This window comes from Poromitra crassiceps (genome assembly GCF_964638095.1).
Source record: "Poromitra crassiceps genome assembly, chromosome: 19".
Taxonomy (NCBI): Eukaryota; Metazoa; Chordata; class Actinopteri; order Beryciformes; family Melamphaidae; genus Poromitra; species Poromitra crassiceps.
In genome coordinates this window covers 26,887,910-26,905,409 of record NC_139646.1, presented here as the reverse complement: position 1 = coordinate 26,905,409, position 17,500 = coordinate 26,887,910, and the positions used below count along the sequence as shown (strand labels likewise).

At 41.2% G+C, this 17,500-nt stretch overlaps 2 protein-coding genes across 2 annotated transcripts in view; both read left to right on the top strand.

Annotated features, from left to right (window-relative positions):
• The window catches only part of LOC310794307 (beta-Ala-His dipeptidase-like), a 7,585-nt gene extending 3,871 nt beyond the window's left edge, over positions 1 to 3,714 (top strand). Inside the window, exons 9-12 of the mRNA XM_083656289.1 lie at positions 1,469 to 1,633; positions 2,479 to 2,620; positions 3,099 to 3,246; positions 3,444 to 3,714. Coding sequence (XP_083512415.1) covers positions 1,469 to 1,633; positions 2,479 to 2,620; positions 3,099 to 3,246; positions 3,444 to 3,507 — 519 coding nt within the window. The 3' untranslated portion in view covers positions 3,508 to 3,714. The remainder of the gene's footprint in view (positions 1 to 1,468; positions 1,634 to 2,478; positions 2,621 to 3,098; positions 3,247 to 3,443) is intronic.
• A 6,018-nt stretch (positions 3,715 to 9,732) lies between these two features.
• Positions 9,733 to 17,500, top strand: part of LOC310793746 (voltage-dependent calcium channel gamma-4 subunit-like) — a 20,183-nt gene continuing 12,415 nt past the window's right edge. The window contains exon 1 of the mRNA XM_083655625.1: positions 9,733 to 10,271. Within this exon, the coding sequence (XP_083511751.1) occupies positions 10,055 to 10,271 (217 nt within the window). The 5' untranslated portion in view covers positions 9,733 to 10,054. The remainder of the gene's footprint in view (positions 10,272 to 17,500) is intronic.

The following is a 17,500-nucleotide window of genomic DNA, read 5'->3' as shown; positions in this document are numbered from 1 at the left end:
TTGCGTTGCCGTACCAGGCCACCAAAAGCTTAGGGACCTGCTGTAACTGAAGGGAAAGGTTAAAAATAAAGTGTGTTTAAAATGTTTTTCCACACTTTTAGTGTTGATGACTAGGGCTGGGGGGGCACTAGTCTCGTGTTTCAAAGCGTTGATTTTATCACTAAAATCACGATTGTCAAATCGTGTATAGAAATTGTTTAACTCATTGGCCAGCTTCTCATCTGAGTTAAAACCAGGCAACGAGACGTGCTTGTGGCCCTTATCATTAGACCCAGTCATGGATTTCATGCCATTCCAGGTTTCCTTCAGGTTGTTGCTCCTCAGCTCAGCTTCAATTTTATCTTTGTACCTGAGTTTGGCTTTTTTTTATTTCGGACCTGATTTCTTTATTTAAGTCCCTAACCAGGGAGGAGTTGCCATCAATAAAAGCACGTTTTCGCTTATAGATTAAGCTCTTGAGGGCAGATGATGCCCAAGGTTTGTTGTTAGGAAATATCTTAACAAGCTTAGTAGGAATGACATTGTCTTCGCAGAAAGATATATAGCTACACACAGCATCAGTGAGATCATCAATGTTATCGGACGATGTTATATGTTACATGTTATATGTTATATGACTTTGTCATTGGTTTATATTTCAAAGAGGGCGGAAGACTGAAATAGCCTTATTATCTATATAAATTATTTAATAATACATATATCAAACCTATTTCCAATATAGATCCTTTACCATGTCGAAAGTAGCCACCTGGAAAGGCAAGGGAGTCGTTACCCTTTACGAGGCCCACAATTCTCCCTTGTGTGCATAATATATAAACATAAACATTTGTCTGTAGCCGCTTCAGCTCTTTCTTTTTCAATTCACCAAAGTGCTCCAGTTGTTGAATGTGGTTAAGAGCACCAGTGAAACAGTGCGGAGCCCCCCGAGTTCCTGTTACACAGCATTGAAACGAGTTTTTTTTTTTAATATATTTTATTTTCATTTTTTTAGAACAATATACGAACAAAACAAACAGGCTCAGACACAGGAAAATAAAGTAGCTACATAAGATAGGTAAAAAAAATAAAAAAACATACATCATGAACATTTAACATTACAACGTGGTGTTACCAGCCATACAAAGTGTTCATGTGCTTGTAGGAGATAATGGACACGGGATCTCAAGGGGTCCATAAGACACCAACCAGTCACTGGTCATTCTTAACCTCGTCAAAGTAGGCCAAAAATGGGTCCCAGACAGATGAGAACCTTCCAAGCGAGCTGGTTGTATCAAGGTAGTATTGAATCAATGGTGAACCTCATGGGATCATATTGTGAGATAAGCAGCTGGTTGTATGAAGGTAGTATTGAATGGTGAACCTCATGGGATCATGTTGTGAGATAAGCAGCTGGTTGTATGAAGGTAGTATTGAATGGTGAACCTCATGGGATCATGTTGTGAGATAAGATCCCGTCTCTGTTATCCAGGAAGAAGTCTTAATGGCCCGGTGGCGTTACCCGTGCGTGTCCATCCACGGGATTGAGGGCTCATTCTCGGAGGCAGGCGTGAAAACCGTCATCCCCAGGCGGGTCATTGGGAAGTTCTCAATACGCCTGGTACCCAACATGGACCCACCTGATGTGGAGAGAAAGGTACTGGCCAGTGACTTGGCTGCTACCCCTCTTTTTTTTGTTACACTGAAATAAATCAGTAGTGATTAATAACTATGCTATCACAGCTACATCCGATCAGTATATTCCTGTATATTTTTGTATATTCTCTGCATATGATTAGCATATTGTTTTGTTTTTTTACATTTGGTTTTGGTTTCTCCATTGAGAGTTTGATAAACTGACCAAATCTGCACATTCTGTTGGTATGTTATCTACCGGTATATCTGTAAATAAATCTATTCGATAAGGTAAACACATATTTGAACAATATTTTCTTTTGCAACGCCTCTTTGTGCATGTTTGCACACCTTATATGCTGTAAACTTGCATTTTGGTTTTCTTGATATTCTTATATCCTTCTAATGGGATGTCTATATTGCATACGGTATATCTGGACCCCCCCCCCCCCCCATTTTCAGCTTTGTCTTCAGAATTCAGGATCACAGTTTTATTGCCATAATATGCAAGATTACATATGAGTAGGGGTCATATCAATATTCAGTCATAAAAAGAAAATATCTCAAATTAAAAAATCACAGAATTGCAAGTGCAGTACAATATACAATATATACATATATAATATATACATAATATTGTTGTTTGGTACTGTACCTAAAGACATTTACTACAGATTTGTTTTGTTTGAGATATATTCATATTTACACAATTTTTCTTTGTTCTGTATCCCATTGCTGTTTGGTACATATTTACTCCTGTGATCATTAAAGTTCCATCTGATCTTACACTTACAGTATAGTAGTGTCACAAATTGTGGTCCACTGACTGTACTTTGGCTTGAGTGTGATGTCCTCCATTGTCCCCAGGCAGAGGAGCATCTGAAGCTGGTCTTCAGCACACTGAGAAGCCCCAACAGGCTGACAGTGAGGGCTGTTGTGAGCGCCAAACCTTGGATGGCCAAACTCACTGACCCACAGTACCTGGCAGGAAAGAAAGCCATCAAACATGGCGAGTTTACTTTGACTCTACTGTACTCTACTGTACTATACTCTACTGTACTCTACTGTAGTTATAGTTTTCATACAGTAATGGAATTAAAGGCACATTCCATTCAATAATGGTCTGCAGAAATGGAGTAAACTATGGCCTGCAGTCTGTGAACATTACAAGACAAACAACAACCAATATAAAAACAAATAAATAATTTCTTCAGAAAAAACATACATTTTAATTAAAATACCCTAACTTCATATAAATCAACACATTGATAGTACTTACTATGTTGTGTACTATGAATTTAGGTCATGAAAATATATTTCAGCCTAAAAAGGGCGAGTAGACTCTTCCTGTACTGTAAAATAAAAAGGTGTGAGTTTAGTGGGTGGATCTTCCACTACATCGTTATATGCAAACAAAAGTGTCTTATCTTGGAGATCTTTGGATCTCTTGGAGATCTTTTGAATAAACCTGCCATTCCATGTGTCAGTGTTTGGAGTGGAGGCTGAACTGATCCGAGAGGGATCTACCATCCCTATTGCCCAGGACTTCCACGAGGTGACCGGCAAGAGTGTGATGATGCTGCCCATCGGAGGCCATGACGACGGCGAGCACTCTCAGAATGAGAAGATCAGCAGGTATGAGAGATGAACACAGAGCTGAGACTCTCAGAATGAGAAGATCAGCAGGTATGAGAGATGAACACAGAGCTGAGATTCCTCACAGAGCCCGTCCCCAGGAAAAGAAAATACTGTTTTTATATTAAACTATAAATATATACTATACTATATGAAACTTTTTTCTTCTCACTGTCTTCCTTCACGCTTCATTCCAGGTACAACTTCATCGAGGGGACCAAGCTGTTTGTGGCTTATATCCACGAGCTTTCCCAACTTTAATACATTCACATGATGTTTGCCTGTACCTTCTGTGTACCTTCTGTGTACCTTCTGTGTACCTTCTGTGTACTTTCTGTGTACTTTCTGTGTACTTGCTGCTACACAATTTTAACACAGAAGCACACAGGCTTCCACATCACAGTATTGTACTCTGTAATTTGCACACTTTAGCCCAATATATTGTTTCCCAGAAAAATAAACTTTTCCACTTGCAATTCATTGTCACATTTTTTTCAACACACACACACACACACACACACACACACACACACACACACACACACACACACACATATATATTAAAGTGGAATTAAAGTGGTACCACAGACTGCAGACCGCAGCCGCACAACATCAGTCCCTTTGACTGGATAAGCTGGGTGTGATGTCATGATGCAGCAACAAGTGTCACACCTAGTCTACTGAGTGTGATGTAATGATGCAGCAACAAGTGTCACACCTAGTCTACTGAGTGTGATGTCATGATGCAGTAAAGGTGCGTTCACACCGAGATATTTATTTTTCACTCTGTCGCTTGATTCAACCCTTTGGAATCGCTCTGTCACTCTGTTTAAATCGCTCATCAACAGGCACACGAAATGACGGACATGTGGGGGATATAACGTTACACAATGTCATGCTGTTTGTCCACTACGAGCCACCGTCATTGTTTACAAGCTAAAGCCTATCAGCGTGCTCCTAATGCGAGCTCCATACCGGTAGTTCAGACTTCACTTCATGTCAGCTGTCAGCCTGTCAATGTGGTTTGTTGCCACACAATAAACCAGCGGTTTGTTCCAAGCCAGTGTGATCCTTGACTCGCTCTCACACGGCAGCCAATCAGCGTTGAGCGGCGAGCGACTGATGCCAGCGTATTTTCGCTCGAGTTGGATTATTTCATCTCGGGCGACGAGCGTATTTTCTCCCTATCGCTCTGTCTCTGTCGCTCGGACGCCCAGCGATTTTTCTCCCAAGCGAATATACGCTCAATCGCTCGTTTGCATTGACTTTGTATGTAAACTCGACGCCAGCGAAAAACTTTAATAGGTCGGTGTGAACGCACCTTAACAAGTGTCACACCTAGTCTACTGAGTGTGATGTCACGATGCACTAACAAGTGTCACACCTAGTCTACTGAGTGTGATGTCACGATGCAGCAATAAGTGTCACACCTAGTCTACTGAGTGTGATGTCACGATGCACTAACAAGTGTCACACCTAGTCTACTGAGTGTGATGTCACGATGCAGCAACAAGTGTCACACCTAGTCTACTGAGTGTGATGTCACGATGCAGCAACAAGTGTCACACCTAGTCTACTGAGTGTGATGTCACGATGCAATAACAAGTGTCACACCTAGTCTACTGAGTGTGATGTCACGATGCAGCAACAAGTGTCACACCTAGTCTACTGAGTGTGATGTCACGATGCAGCAACAAGTGTCACACCTAGTCTACTGAGTGTGATGTCACGATGCACTAACAAGTGTCACACCTAGTCTACTGAGTGTGATGTCACGATGCAGCAACAAGTGTCACACCTAGTCTACTGAGTGTGATGTCACGATGCAGCAACAAGTGTCACACCTAGTCTACTGAGTGTGATGTCACGATGCAGCAACAAGTGTCACACCTAGTCTACTGAGTGTGATGTCACGATGCAGTAACAAGTGTCACACCTAGTCTACTGAGTGTGATGTCACGATGCACTAACAAGTGTCACACCTAGTCTACTGAGTGTGATGTCACGATGCACTAACAAGTGTCACACCTAGGCCCCGTTCCAATACCCATACTTGTACTTCTTTCTTGTAGTATGTACTGCCGCTGCCCTCACAAAGTATGGATTGTAGTGTGCAGCATGCATGCAAAATGCATACTATTGGGACACACTACATCTGTCGTCACGTGAGCTTCCTGAACTCCGACCTCTTGCTCACTTCCGCCGACGTCCGCAGCGCCACATTTGAGTTTTTTTTTTTTTTTTTTTTCAATAAACAAAGTCTGGCAGTAACAAACAGTACATTATACAAAAAATTCAGACTAAACATTTACAAAATTGGAACAGACAATCAAATAAACAAAATAAAATAAATAAAGCAAAAACATTAAGTCAGAGATCTAAACAGGAATCAAGATATGCATGTTTTGGTACACACCATGCTTGTTTGGTTTTAACATATTTCAAGGCTTTCTTAAAGTTAATTATCTCATTCATGAACACGCAGCTCAGTCAGTGCGACGTAACTCCAGTAGGTGGTGGTAATGCACAAAAAGTTGTTTGCCAACCGCCATAAAACATTAGAAGAAGAAGAAGAAGACATAACTTCCTGCTGCGCAAAGGATTGTGGGGAAGTTTGGCTGAAGCAGCATGCATCGATGCATACTCCGAAATAGGAGCTGATGTAGTACAACATCCTGGTACTCTTGGCATACTGCATCTGACATACTATGTATTGGGACATACTAAATCTTTTTTTGCCTACTAAATAGTATGGAAGTATGGGTATTGGAACGGGGCCCTAGTCTACTGAGTGTGATGTCACGATGCACTAACAAGTGTCACACCTAGTCTACTGAGTGTGATGTCACGATGCAGTAACAAGTGTCACACCTAGTCTAATGAGTGTGATGTCACGATGCACTAACAAGTGTCACACCTAGTCTACTGAGTGTGATGTCACGTTGCACTAACAAGTGTCACACCTAGTCTACTGAGTGTGATGTCACGATGCACTAACAAGTGTCACACCTAGTCTACTGAGTGTGATGTCACGATGCACTAACAAGTGTCACACCTAGTCTACTGAGTGTGATGTCACGATGCACTAACAAGTGTCACACCTAGTCTACTGAGTGTGATGTCACGATGCACTAACAAGTGTCACACCTAGTCTACTGAGTGTGATGTCACGATGCACTAACAAGTGTCACACCTAGTCTACTGAGTGTGATGTCACGATGCACTAACAAGTGTCACACCTAGTCTACTGAGTGTGATGTCACGATGCACTAACAAGTGTCACACCTAGTCTACTGAGTGTGATGTCACGATGCACTAACAAGTGTCACACCTAGTCTACTGAGTGTGATGTCACGATGCACTAACAAGTGTCACACCTAGTCTACTGAGTGTGATGTCACGATGCAGCAACAAGTGTCACACCTAGTCTACTGAGTGTGATGTCACGATGCAGCAACAAGTGTCACACCTAGTCTACTGAGTGTGATGTCACGATGCACTAACAAGTGTCACACCTAGTCTACTGAGTGTGATGTCACGATGCAGCAACAAGTGTCACACCTAGTCTACTGAGTGTGATGTCACGATGCAGCAACAAGTGTCACACCTAGTCTACTGAGTGTGATGTCACGATGCAGCAACAAGTGTCACACCTAGTCTACTGAGTGTGATGTCACGATGCAGCAACAAGTGTCACACCTAGTCTACTGAGTGTGATGTCACGATGCAGCAACAAGTGTCACACCTAGTCTACTGAGTGTGATGTCACGATGCACTAACAAGTGTCACACCTAGTCTACTGAGTGTGATGTCACGATGCAGTAACAAGTGTCACACCTAGTCTACTGAGTGTGATGTCACGATGCAGCAACAAGTGTCACACCTAGTCTACTGAGTGTGATGTCATGATGCAGCAACAAGTGTCACACCTAGTCTACTGAGTGTGATGTCACGATGCAGTAACAAGTGTCACACCTAGTCTACTGAGTGTGATGTCACGATGCAGCAACAAGTGTCACACCTAGTCTACTGAGTGTGATGTCATGATGCAGTAACAAGTGTCACACCTAGTCTACTGAGTGGAAATCAGTCTAAAGACACTAGACACAGTAGTGCTATTTGTAGGGCAAGTTGAGCGGGGCCATGGAGGAGTTGATGTTGGCACACAGCATTAGAGAAGAGGAAGCTGGCAACAGAGCTCATACATCACCAGGAGGAAAGGGCAAGCTGTCCCAAAGCAGTGTGTCACGTGGAGCAGGGACAATAGATGAGCTGGAGAGTGGAGAGAGAGGAAGAGCAGGGACAATAGATGAGCTGGAGAGTGGAGAGAGAGGAAGAGAGAGAGAACTTTGGAATGGAGATGTTGACGATTCGACTTAACGGTGCACCCACATCACCCCAAAGTCTCAACCAGTGGCTAGGTGAAAAGTTCTCTTTCTGTGCTTAGAAATAACAGTGCCCAGACAAGATGTAATAAACAAATAAACAAATAAACAAATAAATAAATAAATAAAGGACTTTCCAAAGGACAGTACACTTGGCAGCCACATGAAAGAGTCAGATGAAAGCAAGGAGCTTAGATGCACTGAGAAAGCTTGAGGTGGGGCAGGGCAGACAGCTGGAAGGCCAGGACACTCTGTGTGTTGTTACTCACTGTATGTTACTCACCCTCGACGAAATCTGACTAAAGCCTGCCATCTAGTGGTCAAGCATGATACTGAAATTGCCATTGGCTATTAGCTATTTGGTGCCAGGTGATAGTGGCCCACCACCACCTGTTGTAGCTAATCACCTACTGTAGCACCAAAGATCAGCCAATAGCAGATGGCAATTTCATTAGCATGCTTTTATTTACATTTATACAACAGTTAGTTCCGGCCGAGCAATTTGATGGTGCAAGAGGGATCCTACCATCTCTCTCTCTCTCTCTCTCTCTCTCTCTCACACACACACACACACACACACACACACACACACGCACACACACGCACACACACACACACACACACACACACACACACACACACACACACACACACACACACACACACACACACACACACACACTCCTCACTTTGTTTTGGGGCTCCTTGCAGGGAGGAAGTGATTCAGAGGCTGTGTTCATAGGAAGAGACTCTCAGTCAAAGACAGTAAAACAGCAGCAGCCTGCGGCCAAGTCCTGCAGGCCCTCTCCCACTCCCCTCTCTCTCTCCCTGACTCCCTCTCTCGCTCTGCATCTCCCTCTCCCCCCTCTCTTTCTCTCCCTGACTCCCTCCCTCGGTCTGCATCTCCCTCTCCCCCCTCTCTCTCTCTCTCCCTCATTCGCTCTCCCTCTCTCTCCCCCCTCTCTCCCTCCTCTCTCTCTCCCCCGGTCCCCCCCTCTGTGTGTGTGTGTGTGTGTGTGTCAGTGTGAAAGAGAAGATCCCTCCACAGAAAAGACCTCTGACTGCACATGAGGACTTAAAGTAACAGGCTCTGCCCTAAAACGAAGGCTTATAGGCTGATATCGGACTTTCTGCCTAGTTTGGGAGTTGGGAGATTTGACAAATAGACATACTCCAACTTCAAAGTGGCTTTGATTTATGTATCAACTTAATATTCAATGGGGCGGCTGTGGCGGTAATCGCTTTGGATAAAAGAGGTCGGTGGTTCGATTCCCGCCTCCTCCAGTCTGCATGTCGAAGTGTCCTTGGGCAAGACACTGAACCCCACATTGCTCCCGATGGTGTGCCAGCACCCTGCGTGGTAGCCTGCCGCCATCGGTGTGTGAATGGGTGAATGTACCTACTGACTGTAAAGCGCTTTGGATAAAAGCGCTATAAAAATGCAGGCCATTTACCATTTACCATTTACCATTCAATCACAATGTTTTCCATTAATTTGGTCATGTTAAATTCCAAGTTTTCATGGAAACATCTGATGGAAATCTAAAATCTCTCATCTCCACTAGTGAATGGTGCCATGGTGGGCTCCTTTCCCCCCCGAGTTTGTTGAACCCATGGGCAAATTTTTACAAGTGTGTGTGTGTGTGTGTGTGTGTGTGTGTGTGTGTGTGTGTGTGTGTGTGTGTGTGTGTGTGTGTGTGTGTGTGTGTGTGTGTGTGTGTGTGTGAGAGAGAGAGAGAGAGAGAGAGAGAGAGAAAGAGAGAGAGAGACTGCTTGCTTGCATTAATCCGAGAGAGAGAGAGAGAGAGATAGGCTGTGTGTGTGATGATCCTATAAAACTGGAGAAACATTTGTATTGTTGTCTGGTGGAAAGTGTTTTCGATACGCAACATCCACGTCGTTTGGCTCTTGTGTTTTCTCCGCTGCTTCAAGCTGCTGAAAAGCCGTTTCCCATTGGCTCGGCTACAGCCAAGGAAGGTGTGGTCTGATGAGCGATGCGGCGCAGTTTTTGTCAAATCTATGCAGTTTCATATAGAAAGAAGTCGACTGTGGACAGGTCGCATCGGTGGCTATGTGATCGACTTTACTCCATTAACATTATTCCCTTTTCTTAAATGCAAAAGGGGCTGTTTCCAGCCATGTGTTAAGTTTCTAAATTGCCACCTGTAGCAGACTTGTCCGCGGTGATCTCCAAGGGATGAAACCAAGCAAGCAGCTCGGCAACTCGGGCTGAACTCCGCCTGAAGTTTGCCTGGAAGACGAGCAGGTAAAACGGATTCGCATTTGGGATGAGATGAGATGAGGTGAGGGGAGAAACGCCAAAGTCGGGTGCTTTTGACGCGTCCTCGCCGCTTGCTTGTGCGCGCAGTGCGCCGCTGTGTTGGATACCTGTCTGTGTGTGGACACAGTATGAGCCAGGCGCCATGGCGTGGAGTGACCGAGGCGTGCAGACGCTGCTGACCGTCGCGGGGGCCTTCGCCGCCTTCAGCCTCATGACCATCGCCATCGGCACCGACTACTGGCTCTACTCGCGCTCGAACGTGTGCAACGCCACCAATGTGACCGCGGACGAGCTGCAGAGCAAGGGAGTCAGAGGCGACTTGACGCACTCCGGGCTCTGGAGGATCTGCTGCATCGAAGGTAAAACAGGCTGTTCAACTTGTTGTTGGTTTCAACTTTTTAATGATGACTCCGGGGGGGTCAATTAATAATAATAAGCGTGTAGATAGAAAGATGGAGCCAACACATAGGCTACACCCGTTATGTGATGTGATGTGATGTGATGGCGCCTTCTTTATAGGGTGGGAAATAAAAGTGACAGACTGACTGACCCCCCCTCCCCTCCCCAGGCCCCACTGTGAAGAAATAAAAATCCCAGAAACTCTGTACGACATGAACGATATTTATCTGGTTGTTGTGACAAGTTACCAAAAAGGCGCAATTCGGCGCAAAATGTTCCCAGACATATTCTGGACATATATTGGCTGCGCGCAATGCGTAATGCGTGCATTGCTCACAGTCACAAGTTTCCCTTTGAGATTTAATTTGCCATTAAACTGTTCCATCATGACAAAACCCGAAATATTGTTTTACTTCGAAATTTGTCTTAAGAGAGAGAGAAAATTGCGGTTCCGCCCCAGTAATAATTTATAATTAACGCGATGATGCGGTTGCCTGGCAACCCCTTCCTTCAATTTGCATAGTGAAAATAAGTTTTAGAAATAGATGTGTTGTTTTTTGCTAGAGTATGACGTATTGCCTCGTGCTATTCTGTTGAGTCGACATGTTTTCAACGCTTGTGTTGTGTGTTTGGGCAGGTTTGCACACCAGTGTGCTTCAGCCATTCATCAGAAAGAAGACACATCTGTAATAAATGAATGAATGAATGAATGAATGAATACCGGTAAATAAATAAATAAATGTTCACCATTGTCACCTTCACCCAGTTAATAGTTGGGCTCATTTCAGCCCTGTCTGATTTGTTGCTGTCCACAATCCAAAAACGTCCCTTTCCTCCGTGAAACCAGTTTGGTTCTGTTTGAGTCTGTCGGAAAGTCGCTACTGAACCTTAGCTGCTTTATTTCATGATACCGCTGCAAATCAGACCTTTTGAATTATGAAATGACGTTATCACAAAGCACACATGCATTTTCCAAAACCTCAGGAACACAAAGAAAAAAGTTCCCAATCCTCTTTAAATGTTTTATATTCCTCTTCATATTTGCATTTCTGATGTTCAATAGCCATTTTAGGTTCATGCTAAACTGTAGTGTCGTGCTAAACTAAAATACAACTCCAATGTGACAGTTCACACTTTCAGATGGTTGAGGGGTTGGGGCGTAAGATTAATGTGATTTGAGAATGAGAATGAAATGTTCTGTTCTCTATAGCCACTTCTTAACATGCAGTGGAATCCGTATTATAACCAGCTCCTAGCCGGTTGGCCTGCATGTTAAACAACAATTAGCCGGCTTACGCGCACTCCCGTGAGTCCGTATCATATCCATCTCAAGCCCAAGTATAGGATCCGCATTATAGCAAAAGCAGCTGTTGTTAAACACTGGCAGGTCATGATCCTGATCATGTAGCTGTTATGTCTGAGTGGGCGGGTGGTGGCACTTTACGATTAATGTCCCAGTGATCATTATTTTTATGAATGGACGTAGTTGCGTGGCTGGATTATTTGGAAGAGAGCCAAATTAGGTGAGTAGTAAATTGAATCGTTTCTTTGTCCCCCATCTGCCAGTTTAAAAATGCAACATGATAGCCTACTACATAGGCTAAAGTACCCGCTAACGTTCATGTAGTTTATTAATTAATGAATCGTTCGGGCAATCGCTTATATCAACGAATTAAACGAGCAAAGTCACGGTTTCCTCAAGTGCTGCAAACAGCTTGAATTGTTTGGTAGAGGGATCCCAACGCGCTTCAGCTATTGCAGGCAGGCAGGTCCGGTGCATCACAGAGGGACACAGCATGAAGTAAAAGGAAGGAAACTGCCTAGAAAACTAGTCAGATATGACTTGAATGCCACTTGTAAAATAAATCACCCACAGTGATTGACGACGGTGCGACCACTATTTTGACTGGGCGGCTTTATGTAACAAAGGCGAAGCGCTCATTTTTGGCACATTGCCACCCCTCGTTATCGGAATGGACCCTCCATTAAAACGGCATGTTTTTGAATGGAGTTTGGTTACAGATTCACTAAAGCGGTTTCCTATCACATTTCTTGTTATCGATACATGCTACTGCACCCCCTCCCCCCGCCCACTGGTAGAGAGAATACTGCCCATTTCCAGCTGTTTCTAAACACAGACTCAGTCCTCATGTCTAGAAAGGTAAAACTGGAAAATATCCTGCTCTGGCTAGCCGGACATGATCCAGACTTCATGTTAAGAAAAGGCTTATGAATTCTACTGACAATGTTTTCTTTTTTTGGGGGGGGACTGAAATGAGTGTGCTATAGACTGTGGGGGGGGGGGGGGGGGACTGAAATGAGTGTGCTAGACTGTAGTTGCTTCTGATCAGCCTTTCCAGCTTTGTCATTAGTGATTGATGCATCTGAATTTAAGGGGAAATCCATTGAGTTGGTGACGTGCCCTGACATGACCAGTCAAAATGTTCATGACAGCCAATCAAAAGCAAGTTTGTTCAAAACGAGAGTGAGAGAGTGCATAAAATACGAGCTTCTCATTCCTTTCAGTGAGCCGCACCTTCTTTTGCACGCTTCTACTGTACTTCAGCTACATGTCCTCTTCATGGTTGAAGTGAGTTTCACTTAGTGAATTGTCCAGTTTAGAAGCCACATCTTCAGAAACAACATGTCTGTAAGAGAGAGAGTGAGAGGGAAGGAGAGCAGACAGGCCTTTCAAAGCAAAAAAAGTGAAGGGATGTTCTCATGCTGAAATTAAACAAGAAGTCCCACTTACAGTAAGACCCCGTCTCTGATCTGATCTGTCCTCGCCTCTGATCTGATCTGTCCTCGCCTCTGATCTGACCTTGCCTCTGATCTGATCTGATCTGGCCTCTGATCTGATCTGATCTCGCCTCTGATCTGATCTGTTCTCTGATCTGATCTGATCTGTCGTTCCCTCTGATCTGATCTGATCTGACCTTGCCTCTGATCTGATCCCAGCATGGAACTGCATGGAACTGAAGACGTGTTTCAAACAGACGGCCTGTGGCTGTGTGTGTGTGTGTGTACAGTATGTGTGGTTCAGTCCAGTTATGTTTATAGCCCCTTATAACAAACATGTCTCAAATGACTTTACATAGCATCCCAGTCATACATCCTATATCTACACATAACATATCATACACTACATCCTATATCTACACATAACATATCATACACTACATCCTATATCTACACATAACATAGAAGTCATACACTACATCCTATATCTACACATAACATATCATACACTACATCCTATATCTACACATAACATATCATACACTACATCCTATATCTACACATAACATATCATACACTACATCCTATATCTACACATAACATATCATACACTACATCCTATATCTACACATAACATATCATACACTACATCCTATATCTACACATAACATATCATACACTACATCCTATATCTACACATAACATATCATACACTACATCCTATATCTACACATAACATATCATACACTACATCCTATATCTACACATAACATAGAAGTCATACACTACATCCTATATCTACACATAACATATCATACACTACATCCTATATCTACACATAACATATCATACACTACATCCTATATCTACACATAACATAGAAGTCATACACTACATCCTATATCTACACATAACATAGAAGTCATACACTACATCCTATATCTACACATAACATATCATACACTACATCCTATATCTACACATAACATATCATACACTACATCCTATATCTACACATAACATATCATACACTACATCCTATATCTACACATAACATATCATACACTACATCCTATATCTACACATAACATATCATACACTACATCCTATATCTACACATAACATAGAAGTCATACACTACATCCTATATCTACACATAACATATCATACACTACATCCTATATCTACACATAACATAGAAGTCATACACTACATCCTATATCTACACATAACATAGAAGTCATACACTACATCCTATATCTACACATAACATAGAAGTCATACACTACATCCTATATCTACACATAACATATCATACACTACATCCTATATCTACACATAACATATCATACACTACATCCTATATCTACACATAACATAGAAGTCATACACTACATCCTATATCTACACATAACATAGAAGTCATACACTACATCCTATATCTACACATAACATAGAAGTCATACACTACATCCTATATCTACACATAACATATCATACACTACATCCTATATCTACACATAACATATCATACACTACATCCTATATCTACACATAACATATCATACACTACATCCTATATCTACACATAACATAGAAGTCATACACTACATCCTATATCTACACATAACATAGCATCCCAGTCATACACTACATCCTATATCTACACATAACATATCATACACTACATCCTATATCTACACATAACATAGAAGTCATACACTACATCCTATATCTACACATAACATAGAAGTCATACACTACATCCTATATCTACACATAACATAGAAGTCATACACTACATCCTATATCTACACATAACATAGAAGTCATACACTACATCCTATATCTACACATAACATAGAAGTCATACACTACATCCTATATCTACACATAACATATCATACACTACATCCTATATCTACACATAACATATCATACACTACATCCTATATCTACACATAACATAGAAGTCATACACTACATCCTATATCTACACATAACATAGAAGTCATACACTACATCCTATATCTACACATAACATAGAAGTCATACACTACATCCTATATCTACACATAACATATCATACACTACATCCTATATCTACACATAACATATCATACACTACATCCTATATCTACACATAACATATCATACACTACATCCTATATCTACACATAACATAGAAGTCATACACTACATCCTATATCTACACATAACATAGCATCCCAGTCATACACTACATCCTATATCTACACATAACATATCATACACTACATCCTATATCTACACATAACATAGCATCCCAGTCATACACTACATCCTATATCTACACATAACATAGAAGTCATACACTACATCCTATATCTACACATAACATAGAAGTCATACACTACATCCTATATCTACACATAACATAGCATCCCAGTCATACACTACATCCTATATCTACACATAACATATCATCCCAGTCATACACTACATCCTATATCTACACATAACATAGAAGTCATACACTACATCCTATATCTACACATAACATAGAAGTCATACACTACATCCTATATCTACACATAACATATCATACACTACATCCTATATCTACACATAACATATCATACACTACATCCTATATCTACACATAACATATCATACACTACATCCTATATCTACACATAACATATCATACACTACATCCTATATCTACACATAACATATCATACACTACATCCTATATCTACACATAACATAGAAGTCATACACTACATCCTATATCTACACATAACATATCATACACTACATCCTATATCTACACATAACATATCATACACTACATCCTATATCTACACATAACATATCATACACTACATCCTATATCTACACATAACATAGAAGTCATACACTACATCCTATATCTACACATAACATAGAAGTCATACACTACATCCTATATCTACACATAACATAGAAGTCATACACTACATCCTATATCTACACATAACATAGAAGTCATACACTACATCCTATATCTACACATAACATATCATACACTACATCCTATATCTACACATAACATATCATACACTACATCCTATATCTACACATAACATATCATACACTACATCCTATATCTACACATAACATATCATACACTACATCCTATATCTACACATAACATAGAAGTCATACACTACATCCTATATCTACACATAACATAGAAGTCATACACTACATCCTATATCTACACATAACATAGAAGTCATACACTACATCCTATATCTACACATAACATAGAAGTCATACACTACATCCTATATCTACACATAACATAGAAGTCATACACTACATCCTATATCTACACATAACATAGAAGTCATACACTACATCCTATATCTACACATAACATAGCATCCCAGTCATACACTACATCCTATATCTACACATAACATAGAAGTCATACACTACATCCTATATCTACACATAACATAGCATCCCAGTCATACACTACATCCTATATCTACACATAACATATCATACACTACATCCTATATCTACACATAACATAGCATCCCAGTCATACACTACATCCTATATCTACACATAACATAGAAGTCATACACTACATCCTATATCTACACATAACATAGAAGTCATACACTACATCCTATATCTACACATAACATAGCATCCCAGTCATACACTACATCCTATATCTACACATAACATATCATCCCAGTCATACACTACATCCTATATCTACACATACCATATCATCCCAGTCATACACTACATCCTATATCTACACATAACATATCATCCCAGTCATACACTACATCCTATATCTACACATAACATAGCATCCCAGTCATACACTACATCCTATATCTACACATAACATATCATCCCAGTCATACACTACATCCTATATCTACACATAACATAGCATCCCAGTCATACACTACATCCTATATCTACACATAACATAGCATCCCAGTCATACACTACATCCTATATCTACACATAACATAGAAGTCATACACTACATCCTATATCTACACATAACATAGCATCCCAGTCATACACTACATCCTATATCTACACATAACATAGAAGTCATACACTACATCCTATATCTACACATAACATAGAAGTCATACACTACATCCTATATCTACACATAACATAGAAGTCATACACTACATCCTATATCTACACATAACATAGAAGTCATACACTACATCCTATATCTACACATAACATAGCATCCCAGTCATACACTACATCCTATATCTACACATAACATAGAAGTCATACACTACATCCTATATCTACACATAACATAGGTTACATAGCATCCCAGTCATACACTACATCCTATATCTACACATAACATAGAAGTCATACACTACATCCTATATCTACACATAACATAGAAGTCATACACTACATC